Source organism: Aethalodelphis obliquidens, unplaced genomic scaffold (genome assembly GCF_003676395.1).
Source record: "Aethalodelphis obliquidens isolate GAN/ISIS:26980383/991018 unplaced genomic scaffold, ASM367639v1 scaffold1, whole genome shotgun sequence".
NCBI lineage: Eukaryota > Metazoa > Chordata > Mammalia > Artiodactyla > Delphinidae > Aethalodelphis > Aethalodelphis obliquidens.
In genome coordinates, this window is record NW_020837945.1 from 87,072,882 (window position 1) to 87,086,433 (window position 13,552).

At 37.2% G+C, this 13,552-nt stretch overlaps 1 protein-coding gene across 3 annotated transcripts in view; it reads left to right on the plus strand.

Annotated features, from left to right (window-relative positions):
- MRPL47 (mitochondrial ribosomal protein L47) overlaps positions 1-13,552 on the plus strand; it is a 33,109-nt gene that overhangs the window by 10,198 nt on the left and 9,359 nt on the right. Inside the window, exons 5-7 of one of the 3 annotated variants that reach the window (XM_027111263.1) lie at positions 8,661-8,791; positions 11,153-11,248; positions 13,098-13,418. In XM_027111263.1, the coding sequence (XP_026967064.1) occupies positions 8,661-8,791; positions 11,153-11,248; positions 13,098-13,221 (351 nt within the window). In that variant the 3' untranslated portion in view covers positions 13,222-13,418. Of the gene's footprint in view, positions 1-8,660; positions 8,792-11,152; positions 11,249-13,097; positions 13,419-13,552 lie in introns of those variants that run through there. The other 2 variants (XM_027111283.1, XM_027111274.1) reach the window with 2 other exon arrangements.

Below are 13,552 nucleotides of genomic sequence, written 5' to 3' on the forward strand. Positions count from 1 at the left end.
AAAGGGCTTTTATTATGTTGAGATATGTTCCCTCTCTGCCCACTTTGGTGAGAGCTTTTAACATGAATGGATGTTGAATTTTGTCAAATGCTTTTTGTGCATCTATTGAGATGCTTGCTCATGTGCTTTTTGTCTTTCCTTTTGTTAATGTGGTGTATCACATTGATTGATTTGCCTATGTTGAACCATCCTTGTGACCCTGGAGTGAATCCAACATGATCATGGTGTATGATCCTTTTTAAGTATTGCTGGATTTAGTTTGCTGATATTTTATTGAAATTTTGTGTGTCTGTGTCATCAAAGGTATTGACCGGTAATTTTCTATTTTTTTGTAGTGTCTTTGTCTGGTTTTGGTATCAATCAGGCTACTGGTGGCTTCATAGAATATCTTTGGGAGTGTTCCCACCTCTTCAGTCTTTTGGAATAGTTTGAGAAGGTTTGGTATAAATATATAAGTTCTTTGTATGTTTGATAGAATTCCCCAGTGAAGCAGTTGGTCCTGGACTCTTGTTTGCAGGGAGTTTTTTAATTACATATTCTATTTCACTTCTAGTGATCGATCTGTTCAAATAATCTGTTTCTTCTTAACTCACTTTTGGTAGGCTGTATGTTTCTAGAAACTTTTCCATTTCTTCTAGGTTTTTCAATTTGTTGACATATAACTATTCATAGTATTCTCTTATGACTTTTTGTATTTCTGTGATATTGGTTGTTATTTCTCCTCTTTCATTTCTTATTTTGTTTATTTGGGTCCTTTTTTCTGGGTAAGCTTGGCTAAAGGTTTGTTAATTTTGTTTATGTTTTCAAAAAACCAGCTCTTAGTTTTATCGATCTTTTCTATGGGATCTCTATTTTATTTATTTCCTCTCTGATCTTTATTATTTCCTTCCTTCTGCAGACTTTGGGTTTTGTTTGTTCTTCTTTTTCTAATTCTTTTAGGTGGTAGTTTAGGTTGTTTATTTGAGATTTTTCTTGTTTCATGAGGAAGGCTTGTATTGCTATGAACTTTCCTCTTAGAACTGCTTTTGTGGCATCCCAGTGGTGGTTATTGTCTTTTGTCTTGAGGTATTTTCTGATTCGTTCTTTGATTTCATTATTGACCCATTGGTTTTTTTGTAGCATGTTCTTTAGTTTCCATGTGTTTGTTCTTTTCCCATTTTTCTCACTGTGGTGCATTTCTAGTTTCATACCATTATGGTCAGAAAAGATGCTTGAGATAATTTCTATCTGCTTAAATTTGTTGAGGCTTGTTTTGTGACCTAGTATGTGGTCTGTCCTAGAGAATGTTCCATGCATGCTTGAATGCATGTGTATTCTGTTTTTTTTTAATGTAGTGTCCCATATGTCAATTAAGTCCAACTGGTCTGTTGTGTCATTTAGGACCTCTGTTACCTTATTGATTTTCTATCTGGATGATCTGTCCATTGATGTCAGTGGGGTGTTAAAGTCTCCTGCAATTATTGTATTATTGTCCATTTCTCCCTTTACATCCGTTAGTATTCATTTTATATATTTAGGTGCTCCTATATTGGGTGCATATATGTTGATGAGTGTAATATCCTCTTCTGTATTGATCCTTTTATCATTATATAGTGTCCTTTGTCTTTCTTTATGGCCTTTGTTTTAAAGTCTATTTTGTCTGATAGGAGTATTGCTACCCCACTTTCTTGTCATTTCCATTTGCATGAAATATCTTTTTTGATCCCCTCATTTTCAGACTATGTCTTTCACCCTGAAGTGAGTCTCTCAGGCAGCATATTGTAGGTTCTTGGTTTTTTAATCCAGTCTGCCACTCTGTGTCTTTTGATTGGAGCATTTAGTCCATAGACATTTAAAGTAATTATTTATTAGTATGCACTTTTTTCCATTTTAATCTTTGTTTTCCAGGGGTTATTTTATAGTTTTTCTTTGTTAATTTCTTCTTTTTGTTTTTCCTTTTGTGGCTTGATTATTTTCTTTTGTAGTATGCTTGAGTTCCTTTTTTTTTTGTTTGCCACGCTGCGTGGCTTGCAGGATTCTTAGCTCCCCAGCCAAGGATTGAACCTGTGCGCTCGGCAGTGAAAGCACAGAGTCCTAACCACTGGACCGCCAGGGAATTCTCTTGAGTTCCTTTCTTTTTGTTTTTGTGAATCTATTGTAGGTTTTTGATATGTGGTTACCATATCATAAGTATGGTATGTTGACCCATAACTATATCTAGTTGCTTTAAGCTGATAATCATACAAGTTCAAACACATTCTAAAAGATCTACATTTTTATTCTTCCCTCCCCAACATGTTGTGATTTTGGTGTCCTGTTTTACATTTTCATGCTTATCCTTTTGCTGTTAATTGTAGTTACCATTGCTTTTACAAAATTTCTTTGATTGGTTTTTAATCTATGTACTGGCTTATTTAAATGATTTTCAGTCCTTTTATATATTTGCCTTTCCTACTGTGATTTTCCCTTTCCTATAGAGTCTTTCTTCTTTTCTATTTAGAGAAGACCCTTCAGTATTTCTTTTAGGGTAGGTTTAGTATTGTTGAATTCTTTTATTTATTCATTTATTTATTTGTGGTACGCGGGCCTCTCACTGTTGTGGCCTCTCCCGTTGCGGAGCACAGGCTCCGGACGCGCAGGCTCAGCGGCCATGGCTCACGAGCCCAGCCGCTCCGTGGCATGTGGGATCCTCCCGGACGGGGGCACGAACGCGTGTCCCCTGCATCGGCAGGTGGACTCTCAACCACTGCGCCACCAGGGAAGCCCTCAAATTTATTTTTATTTATTTATTTTTAAATTAAAAAAAATTTTTTTTGGCTGTGCTGGATCTTTGTTGCTGCATGAGGACTTTCTCTAGTTGCAGCGAGTGGGGGCTACTCTTTGTTGTGGTGCTTTCATTTTTTTCATTTGTCTTTCCGTCTGCTATTTTGATTGGGTAGTTTCCATTATTCTGTCTTCCAGATTACTTATTTGTCCCTTCTGCGTCATTTAGTATGCTCTTCATTGCTTCTAGATTGGCTTTCATACTGGCAATTGAATTGTCTAATTTTGATTGGTTCATCTTTATAAAGCTTCTGGTTCCTTGTTATAGTGATCTTTATTTTTATCTGCTTTTATTTATTTATTTAAAATTATGTGTTTATTTATTTATTTTTGGCTCTGTTGGGTCTTCGTTGCTGCTCACGGGCTTTCTCTAGTTGTGGCAAGCAGGGGCTACTCTTCATCACGGTGTGTGGGCTTCTCATTACGGTGGCTTCTCTTGTTGTGGAGCATGGGCTGTAGGTGTACAGACTTCAGTAGTTGTGGCACGTGGGCTCAGTAGTTGTGGCTCATGGGCTCTAGAGTGCAGGCTTAGGAGTTGTGGGTGAGCCACAAGTTGTGTGTGAGCAACGGGCTTAGTTGCTCCACGGCATGTGGGATCTTCCCGGACCAGGGATTGAACCTGTGTACCCTGCATTGGCAGGTGGATTCTTAACCACTGTGCCACCAGGGAAGTCCCTGCTTCTACTATTTCCATTTTGAACTCAGGGTCTGTAGACTGGTGAGGTCTATTTTATTATTTTTCTTTCAGGGGATTTCTCTTGTTTTTTTAAATTGGGAGTAGTTCCTCTGTTTTTTCAGTTTACTAAACTTTCTCTGTCTCTGTGAATTTAGGAAAAACAGTTATCTACTGTGGTCTTAAAGGGGTGTTTTTATGTGGGAGTGTCCCTGTGTAGACTGTGTCCAGTATTCTTGGTGTGAGGGCTGGTTTTGGATGCCAGTCATGTCCTTCTTAAGAGTACTCATCGTTATTTCCTTGATAGGGGGTGTGACTGGTGTCTAGAGTCTGTGCTGGATGTGAGGCAGGGCTCTTGGCTCTGTAGCTGTCACTGCCCAGTCAGGGGTGGGGTCTGCTCCCCAGTTGTTGGAGTAGAAGCCTGAGGGTCAGGTTCAATTAGTCTGTTGCCCTGCCCCAAAGGAGGTGATTGCTGAAGCAAGTGAGGCTCCTGTGGTCACAGCAAACCTGTGCACCACCTGTGTGGTTCTGTCTGGAAGCATCCCAGGGTCCTATCACTTTCTGTGTTTTTTGTTCCAGATCTAGTACAAGGCTGTGGCATGGAGTAGGGTGGAGGTTGGGGCATTGTGTCTGCAGGAATTGAGGTGGCTGTGCTACAACCTGAGATCTGGGCTGCCTCTGTGACAGATTTCTCCAGGACCTGTCTTCCCCAGATCTAGTGCTCAGCTGCACAGAGAGGGCAGAGCCAGGGTGCTCTCTCTGGGACACCAAGCCTGGCCTATCTGGGTACTCTTGCCCTGGGCCTGTCTGCCTGAGATTCAGCGCTTAGCTGCTTCGCATTCTTGTGTCCGGTGCCCAATGCACCCACTGACAGTGTCTGCCTGACTAGACACTGCTCCCATGTGTGCACTGATAATAGTCTCTGTGGCTCTGCCCAGATCACATCCCAGGCACCCTGGTCTGTCTCTGCCTAAATAGACTGCATCTTTGCCCTGATCTCATGCCAGGCTACGGTGTGGAGTGAGCTAGGTCGGGGCATTAGCCCTTTCAGATTGGGAAGTACAGCAAGGCAGCAGCTGCCAGTACAAGGCTCTCTCAGACCTAATTGTTAGCAAGCCAGCATGCGTGCACTCCTCCCAAGTAGAGTCTAGGCTTCTCTAGCTCTTCTGTCTGTCTCAGCAGATTTCCCACCAGGCAAGGGGGCTTGTCTCCTCGTGCAGGACCCCAGGACTGGGATGGAAGTGCCCAGATGGTGGGTTGATCACTCCCTCCCTAGAGTGAGGGTCTGCCCATGTGAACCTTCTCTTCCTTACAGATCCTTCCCAGGGGCACAGGTCCTGACCTGATGCCCCTTTTTTTTCTGTTCTACCTGGTTACATGGAGATCTTTTGTGCAGCATTGGTTGTGTAGGAGTTCTTCTGCCAGTTGCCAGTTAGTTTTCTGTGAGAATTGTTCCACATGTAGATGTATTTTTGATGTGTTTTTTGGGGGGAGGTGAGCTCTACTTCCCCCTACTCTGCCATCTTGATTCCCCTGCTGTAGCTCAATAATATTATGTTCACATTACTGTAAAAAGGTCAACTATTATTTAGGTTAGATTTTCTTCATCATTAAAAAGAAATCACTTGGGTTCTTTATTTCCATTCCTAGAGGTAATCAATCCTGTGTGTTTCCTATTTATCCATCAGAATTTCATCAGAATTTTTCTCTGCATGAAGAAATGTGCCTGATAATTTTTATTTACACAAATGTGGTTATACAGTATATACTCTTCTGAAACTTGCGTCTTCTACTTACTAGTGTATTTTGGAGATTTTTCCGTATCAGTAAGTGCAGAAGATCTGCGATTATTTTTTTCATGGCTGTACATGTTTAAGATATTTCTTTCATGTAGAGGTTTTATGTTTTATTTAGTTAGATTTATCAGGTTGTTTCTTTTTTTCATAGAGTGCTTTCAGGGTCAGCTCTTTATTGATTTTTTTCTGTTTCATAGTAAGTAGTCAGTGAGATTGGAACGCAGCTTTTTGTAATGGCTTCAGTCTTGCTGCCTTACCTCAGCTGCTTCAGGTTTCTTTCCCCACACTGCTCACCACCATTAAGACCTGATATTCCTGCAGAGAGTCAAAGAAGGTATTGGATAAAATCTCAATTATTTACCCTAATTATGGAGAAGGTTATTCTGCCTTTATAAACATTGAGTTAATCATATTTTGGGGTTTTTAAACTTTATTTTGATAAAACATGAGGCTGGCAGAAAAATTACAAGAAAAATACAAAGAGGCATCCTTCACCCAAATTCCCTATGTATTTTACCACGTTTGCTTTATCCGTCTTTGCCTCCTCTCCACATAACTACATTTTTCCTCAGCTATTTGAGAGTAAGTTATGTATGTGATATCCCTTTACCCATAACTACTTTAGTGTATATTGCCCAAAAAATCCACGGATATTTCCTTATATAACCACTGTACAGTTTTCAAAATCAGGAAATTAACATTGATACTATAATCTACAGATCTTACTGAAATTTCATTAGTTATTCCAACATGTCCTTTTATAGCAAAAAAAACCCCTGGCTGGTGTGTGTTCAGTGTTGTCTCTTGAGTCTCCTTGAATCTGATTACTCAGTCTTTCTTTGTGTTTCATGACATCGACACTTTTGAAGAGGATGGGCCAATTTGGGTTTGTGATGTTTCTTATGATAATCATGATGATTGGCAGGAATATCATAGAAGTGATGCTGTATTCTTCACAGTGCATCATGTGAAGAGGCATGCAATGTTGATTTGTTCTGTTACTGAACTTGTTAGCATTAGTAATTTGGTTAGCCTGGTGTCAGGTTTCTCCACTGTAGAGTAAATTTTTCTTTACATTGAGATCATGTAAATATCTTTTAAACCCTCCAACTTGGACTCGTTGGTTTTAGCATCTATTGATGATGATTTTTGCCTCAATCAGTGATTATTACTGTGATGTTTGCTAAATGGTGATTTTCTAATTTCATTGTTCATTCTACATTATTTGTTAGCTTTCTTCCGTAAGAAAGGGCTTTTCCTTTTCTCCATGTCTTCCTTTCCTTTCCTTTCCCTTTTCTTTCTTGAGTCATGCATTCCAATTTTATTCAATGAGTTAAAATCCTTTAATATCATCATTCTAGATTTGGCCAGTGTGTTTTCCTTCAAGCTGGCCTATATGTCCTCATCATTCTTTGATGAGGAACGGCAAGATATTCTGGATTCATCCTGTACTTTTCCTGCCCCAATCCTGGAATCAGCCGTTTTACAGAGGAACCCTGGTTCCTTTGAATGGAGAATGGTATATTTAGAAACTAAGATCTGGGTGGTGGTACATGTTTTCATTGCTACAAAACATTTTTAAAGTAATGTTACTTTATTTTTAGGTATATTTGGCAACTCTTCTTTTAAGGAAAGTTATGCTTTAGAGACTCTTCTAGGTGGATTGGCTGTTTATAAGTAGCACATTGTTTATTTGATGAAAAAGCTTTTGCTATAATGGTGCTGTTCTAATAAGACTTTTAAACTTCAATAATAGATTATCCCCTCTCCCTGCTTTAAAAAATATATTTCAGAGGTGAACTTCAGCCCAGTAAATCATATGTACTATACTTTCTGAATTAGTAGAATCTAAAATAGTAACAGTTTTAAACTGAAAGTGATTATAATTTTTTTAACCTCAAATACAATTTTCTCAGTGCTTTGTGACACTTTGTGACATACTACTAACGAAAATTTATCAAGAAAAGTTTTAAAAGAATTATTCTCAATTTAAGATATAAGCTGAAGCTTCGGAACTATGTAAGGACACTTTTGGCTCTGGGAAAGTTGTAAACTAGAAAAGAAAGCTCTTTGAAGTTGGCTTTTTTGAATGGGGTGTATCTAATTGATACTTTTGATTTTCTTTCTCGTCTGTTGGCATGAACTTGAATAATTGGATGTTAACTCTGTGGACTTGGTAGCCATTTATTTTCTTATCTTTGTGAGCTAACATTAGATTTCAGTTAGGAACCTCAGCCCTGACCTTGGGCAGACTCTTTAATGTAGTCAGTCAACAGCCAGGTTTACTGAGTTCCTAAGGGTCAGAGAGCTTTGTATTAGGCCCTGATCGGTGTGGTCTCTTCACTCTTCTAAGTTTGTCTGTCTTCAAGATGGGATTTGTCATTCTTACCCATCTTTTATTTCTCAAGGATTTTGTAGAAATTCATGTAGTGTGAGGATTCAGTGTGGCTTTGAGTTAAGTAGGCCATAAAAGTGCTGAGTGTGAGCTGCATATATAGATTATGAAGTAGTTTATCTAAATATGTGGCTTTCATATCTCTCTTAGGTTCCACAGCTACCTGGGGAATTATCTTTATAATCTAATACCCCTCCCCCTTTTAGGTTTCTTACAAGGAACAAGTATTTATATACAGTATTTCATAGCTGTTATGATGCTTAAGATAATACACATATATCACTACCTAAAAATGGCTCTCAGGATTTAGAATTATGAAAAAATTTAGCTCACCTGTCATTACAATCCCCAATGTATGAATATTTATTTTTGAAAAAATATATATTGCTCAGCCAATATATTATGTACAATGTCAAACATAATAGAAATGTTAAAAGAAGGAGATAAAAAATAGAAGTTCTAATGGTATCTTCTTGTGTCTTGATGGATCTTTGGAGATTAGTATCAGGATAGGTTGGTATTCCATTCCCTATAATAGCAACAGCTGCCAAGTAGGTCAAAATACCTGCACCTGAGTGTTAGGGACACACTAATTAATTAAGGCCAAAACATAGGTTTTAATATTTAAAAAGCAGCTGTTAATCACTTCTTAATAGCTCATTGAGTTTTAAAATGATGAGTCAAATTGGGTCTCCAAAAGGAATCTATGCAAGTGTATCCTACTCCAAACAAAAGTAATATATGGAAATTTGAGCTGAATAGATTTTCATTTAAATGAAACTAAACTTTAAAAAAATTACAAAAAGTGATATTACAGACACCTATGTATATGCATACCCAGCCAGAAAGATTTTTAGGAAATATTTGACAGAATGGTTCTTTGACAGAAAGATTCATCATAGGTTTTCTGTAGCATAGTCATTGTGTGTTTTCTTTCTTTGGAATTCTGTCATGTGGTGATTGTTGAAATTATATCTTTCTATTCTCTTCTCAGGTAGTAGATTCCATGGATGCATTAGATAAAGTTGTCCAGGAAAGGGAAGATGCCCTCAGACTTCTTCAGACTGGTCAAGAAAAAGCTAGACCTGGTGCTTGGAGAAGAGACATCTTTGGAAGAATCATCTGGTACATAGTGGCTCTTCTAAGATGAGAGTGAAGTCCCATGCCTCATTACCCATCCAGCATCTTTTAAAAATATGAGATATATTAGCTGTATCTAATATACAAAGAGGCCCCCAAACCCCTTTTGAACTTCAGGATATGAATGAAGGTAGCTGTATCTGATAGCCAGGCATCCCATTCCCATGATTCAGTTATTTATGGATTCTTTATAATAGTGGTTCTTAATCTTACGTGAATCAAATGACCTTTTAAGAATTTGATGAAAGTTATAGATCCTTTCCCCAGGAAAAAGTTACATATGCACATGTAATTTTAGAGGGTTATAAATTCCATGAAGCTAATTTTAGGACACACCTATCCTCTTTGCCCATTAAGAACCTGGAACTATTAAAAAAAGAAGTTCTCCAGGAATAAGGCCACATGAACCAGTCTCAGTTTGCTCCCATTGCCATTAGGATAGGCCCTAGTCCAAATTTTGAATAAAATAAACAGTTTATTTTCATTAAATCTTTCCACCTTTGTGGCATCTTGTCCCCTATGTCCAGTTCCAAAGTCCTGTCAGACGTTGGGAAAGGATGTGATAGTAAACATTCACACTGAGGTGTAAGTAATTGAGAAGACCCAGTGTATTCTCTCTTCCAGGGGTTTATTTGCATTTGGGTTGAACTACCAAAAGGAAGCATGTTCAGTAAAATTTTTGTCATCAGTCAGCAAGATGAGGAAGGCATTTTGGGTGGTTGGAGACCTTCCCTGTACTCTTGAAATTACACTACAAAACAGCACTTACGCATTTGGTAGATTGTTTTAATGGAGTTTGCGGTAATGGGGCTGCTTGGAGCCAGATTTAGGGGAGTGGCTGTGTTGTCTGTAACCGTGTAATCCAGTACAGAAAAGAGAGTAATTGCCAAAACACCTGCCTAAGAACTTTGATCTATTTTCTTTTCTTTTCTTTCCTTTGTTTTTTTGGATCTATTTTATTTTCTACTAAACTTTATTGGGATTAATCCAATTGAGGCCAGTTAGGAAAGGGTGAGGATACGGGAGAGAATGTGTGTCAATTTTAGAATCTGTAAGAGTGCTATTCTCATTAAGGTTTAAAAATTTTTGCTTTTTAACTTTCCTGGAGTTAAACAAAGTAGGGAACAAAGCAGTTATATCAGGACTTGCCTGATGGTTCAGTGGTTAAGATGTGGCGCTTCCAATGCAGGGGGCTCCTGTTCAAATCCTGGTCTGGGAACTAAGATCCCACATGTTGCGTGGCCAGGAAAAAAAAAAAAAGCAGTTACATCATCTTTCCAATGTAGCTTATTAAATGAAACATTATAATTCCAATGCCTTTTCCCTAATTTTCTGTTGCATGTTAAAATATTTAAATTGGCCTTTTAAATGCAGAGATTCTTCAAAACATTACATCTAAATTTTTTCTGACAAAAAGTCATGTGGCAGTAATGTCAGAGAATACTTTTTGGATGTGTCTTTCCCTTGGTTGTTGAAAAATAGTGGTAGACTATCATCCTGCTGAACTGAGGGGATTCCTGATAAACTGAGGGAATTCAGTACCTTTATCTATTCTGCTTAAAGCAGCGTGGTTCATTGCTCCAGTGGCACTGCCTGTCAAATTATATGCTAAATGCCAAAATTACAAAGAGATTGGAACTTAGGCTTCTGATATTACAGATTAATTCTGGATTTTTAGAGAAGATTGGTTATATGCCCTGAAATTAATCCTTCTGTTACTTTTTTAATTGAAATATTTTCAAATAAATGTTTACAGTGAAATCACAATTTCCTTTTTTCCTACTCAGCATTATGATTTTTTAGGTTTTGTTATGTTGAGGTAGATATAGATAGATATCTATATCAGTTGCTGCAATTTACTTACATTTTAAAAACAAAACATATACATGTAAATATCAGTGTTTCAAATTATATGTGTGTGTATACATATGTATGTGTACATATATAAAATTAGTACACACATATATATGTAGTAAAAGTACAAAATATATCTGGTAATGATACACTTCAGTTTATGGCTAGAAGCTATTGTGAAAGTAGAGAACTTAGCTGTGTCTTCAAACTTTTATATATATATATATATATATATATATATATATATAAATTTATATATATTTTAAAAGAGTGATCTGAAGCAAACATTGCAAAATATTAACATCTGCAATTTTGCAGTGGATTCATAAGTGTCTTATATTTAAACTGTAAAAATTTTTAAATCTTTAAAAAGCCAATTACATCTCATTTTATTGAAAACATATTTAGTTCAAAGAAGGCTAAAACTCTGTAAAAAAGTGAAAATGTATTAAATGTTTTCTGTAGGGTGATACCTTTTTGTTTTCTTGGCAGGCACAAGTTCAAGCAGTGGCCTATACCTTGGTACCTAAATAAAAGATACAATAGAAAACGATTCTTTGCAATGCCCTATGTGGAACGTTTTGTCAGGTGAGCATAAGTACCGTTAGTACTAAAGTGTATCGTTACATCAGATGACGTGTGTTAAGCTTTTATATAAATAATACATGTTCATTGTCCAAAAACTAGAAAAATCAGGTAAAAAAAGAAATTAGTCTTATGTAATTTCACCATCCAGAAATAGCTACTGTTAACATTTTAATGTATATCCTTTGAAAAGTTTTATTGTCTTTCTGTTCATCGATCTGTTCTGTGGAAGTAGATGATTAAATCTTTTTGGATTGTTAAAAGGAAGGTCCAAATACTTTGCTGCATAGAATGTGAGCTCACGTTATTGCAGGGCGTGGTGAAATGAAATAAGCAATTGAAGAAATTAACTGCACTGGCTTTTCCTCCTCGCTGTCTCCAAACCTAATGTGCAATTTGATGCTTTTGTCCCTTAGCCTTAATAGGTGAAGCTGTAAATAACGTGACTTTAATGTATGAGAATTTATGAATGCAGTGTCACTTTTACAGGCCTTAAATATATTGTTTTTGAAACTACCTTTAGCCTTACCTTCAGAACATGCAGCATAATCTTCTGAATATTCTTAAGAATAGCAAACCTTTAACATGGGTTTATTTTTTTAAATGGCCAAAATTTAGTTGGAGCAAAGACTGATGAATAGAATGCGTAATCTGATTTCAACTTTGTTTAGTCTTACTTTATACTTAATTTATAAAGTAGCTTATATATTTTGTATATGTATTTTTATCTCTATCCAAATATAACCCTTATCTCAAATTTCTGTGACCTCCCCCATAGCAGTGGCATATTGTAGTTATTCAGTACCTTTTTTTTTTTTAATATAAAGGCCTTTATTTCACCTTCACTCTGGAATGAGTTTTGCTGAATATAGAATTCTTTTTTTAATAAATTTATTTATTTTTGGCTACATTGGGTCTTCATTGCTGCGTGCAGGCTTTCTCTAGTTGCGGCAAACAGGGGCTACTCTTCTTCGTTGCGGTGCACGGGCTTCCTATTGCGGTGGCTTCTCTTGTTGCGAAGCACGGGCTCTAGGTGCACGGGCTTCAGTAGTTGTGGCTCGCAGGCTCTAGAGCACAGGCTCAGTAGTTGTGGCACATGGGCTTCGTTGCTCCGCGGCATGTGGGATCTTCCTGGACCAGGGTTTGAACCCGTGTCCCCCGCATTGGCAGGTTGATTCTTAATCACTGCACCACCAGGAAAGTCCCAGTACCTGTCTCTTAACTGTATTGTTATATTTCAATTTAAGTACAGTAGAGGCTAGGCATCCATGAATTTATCATTTGCAATTTTGATAATTCCAAAGTGACCTTGTAAGTCAACATAATTTAGCTGAGGCACAAAGGCCTAATGCCCTGGGATGCTGATAGGTAGAGGCAAACCCAGAGTGGCTAGCCCAGCTAGCACTAAGCATCATCTCTTAGCATGGCTTTATTCTCTCAGTGGTGGGGAAATGACGTTAGACTGAGTGCTATTTGAAATTAGGGAATTCCTAAACACCTCAGGATGTATCTCAGGATGTAAAATATCTAATGTATTCTATAAAACTACATTATTTCTAAAAATAAAGGAGAAAGCCCAGTCTGTTAGAGGCTCACAGGTCTGTTCTTTCTTTCCAGTCAGGAAATAGGAAGGAGAATTGGTGTAGCGTTACAGATGCTTTTGATTTCATGTTTATCTTTGACTTGTGTAGGTTTACAATGATTATTCAAGTTTAATAATATACATTACACACCTAATACAGAGATGGGCATGATTGAGGTCTTTAAGTGATTGATTTGGACATATGTTGACAGTACCGAGTAACAGGGAAATAGTTTTGTATAAATTGCTGTTATGCTTTTATTTACCTAGATTGAGAACTGAGAAACAAGCCCGCATCAAAGCAAGGAAGAGAAGTTTAGCAAGCAAGAAAGAAAAGTTTCTTCAGGAAAAGTTTCCACATCTTTCTGAAGCCCAGAAGTCAAGTCTTGTCTAAGATAGCTGAACTCTTAATTTACCATTTTGTTTTTCTTGGATTACAATCTGTATACAAAAGTAAATACATATTAAGTGGTTTATAAATAACTTGTGTTTTTAGTCATATGACTGTTGACCGTTTTAAGTGTTATTATGGCATGCTAAATCTGGAAGTGGTCAAAATCAGGTATAAAGTTCAGATTAAATTCCCATTTTATAAATTCTGACATCTAAGCAGACTTTTAATCGCCTGTATCTTAGAGTGGGAAAGTGATATAACTGCTATAGCAAAGGCAATAAGGTAATTTTGGAATTCAGGTAACCTTTTCACTACTATTGTTACTAGATAT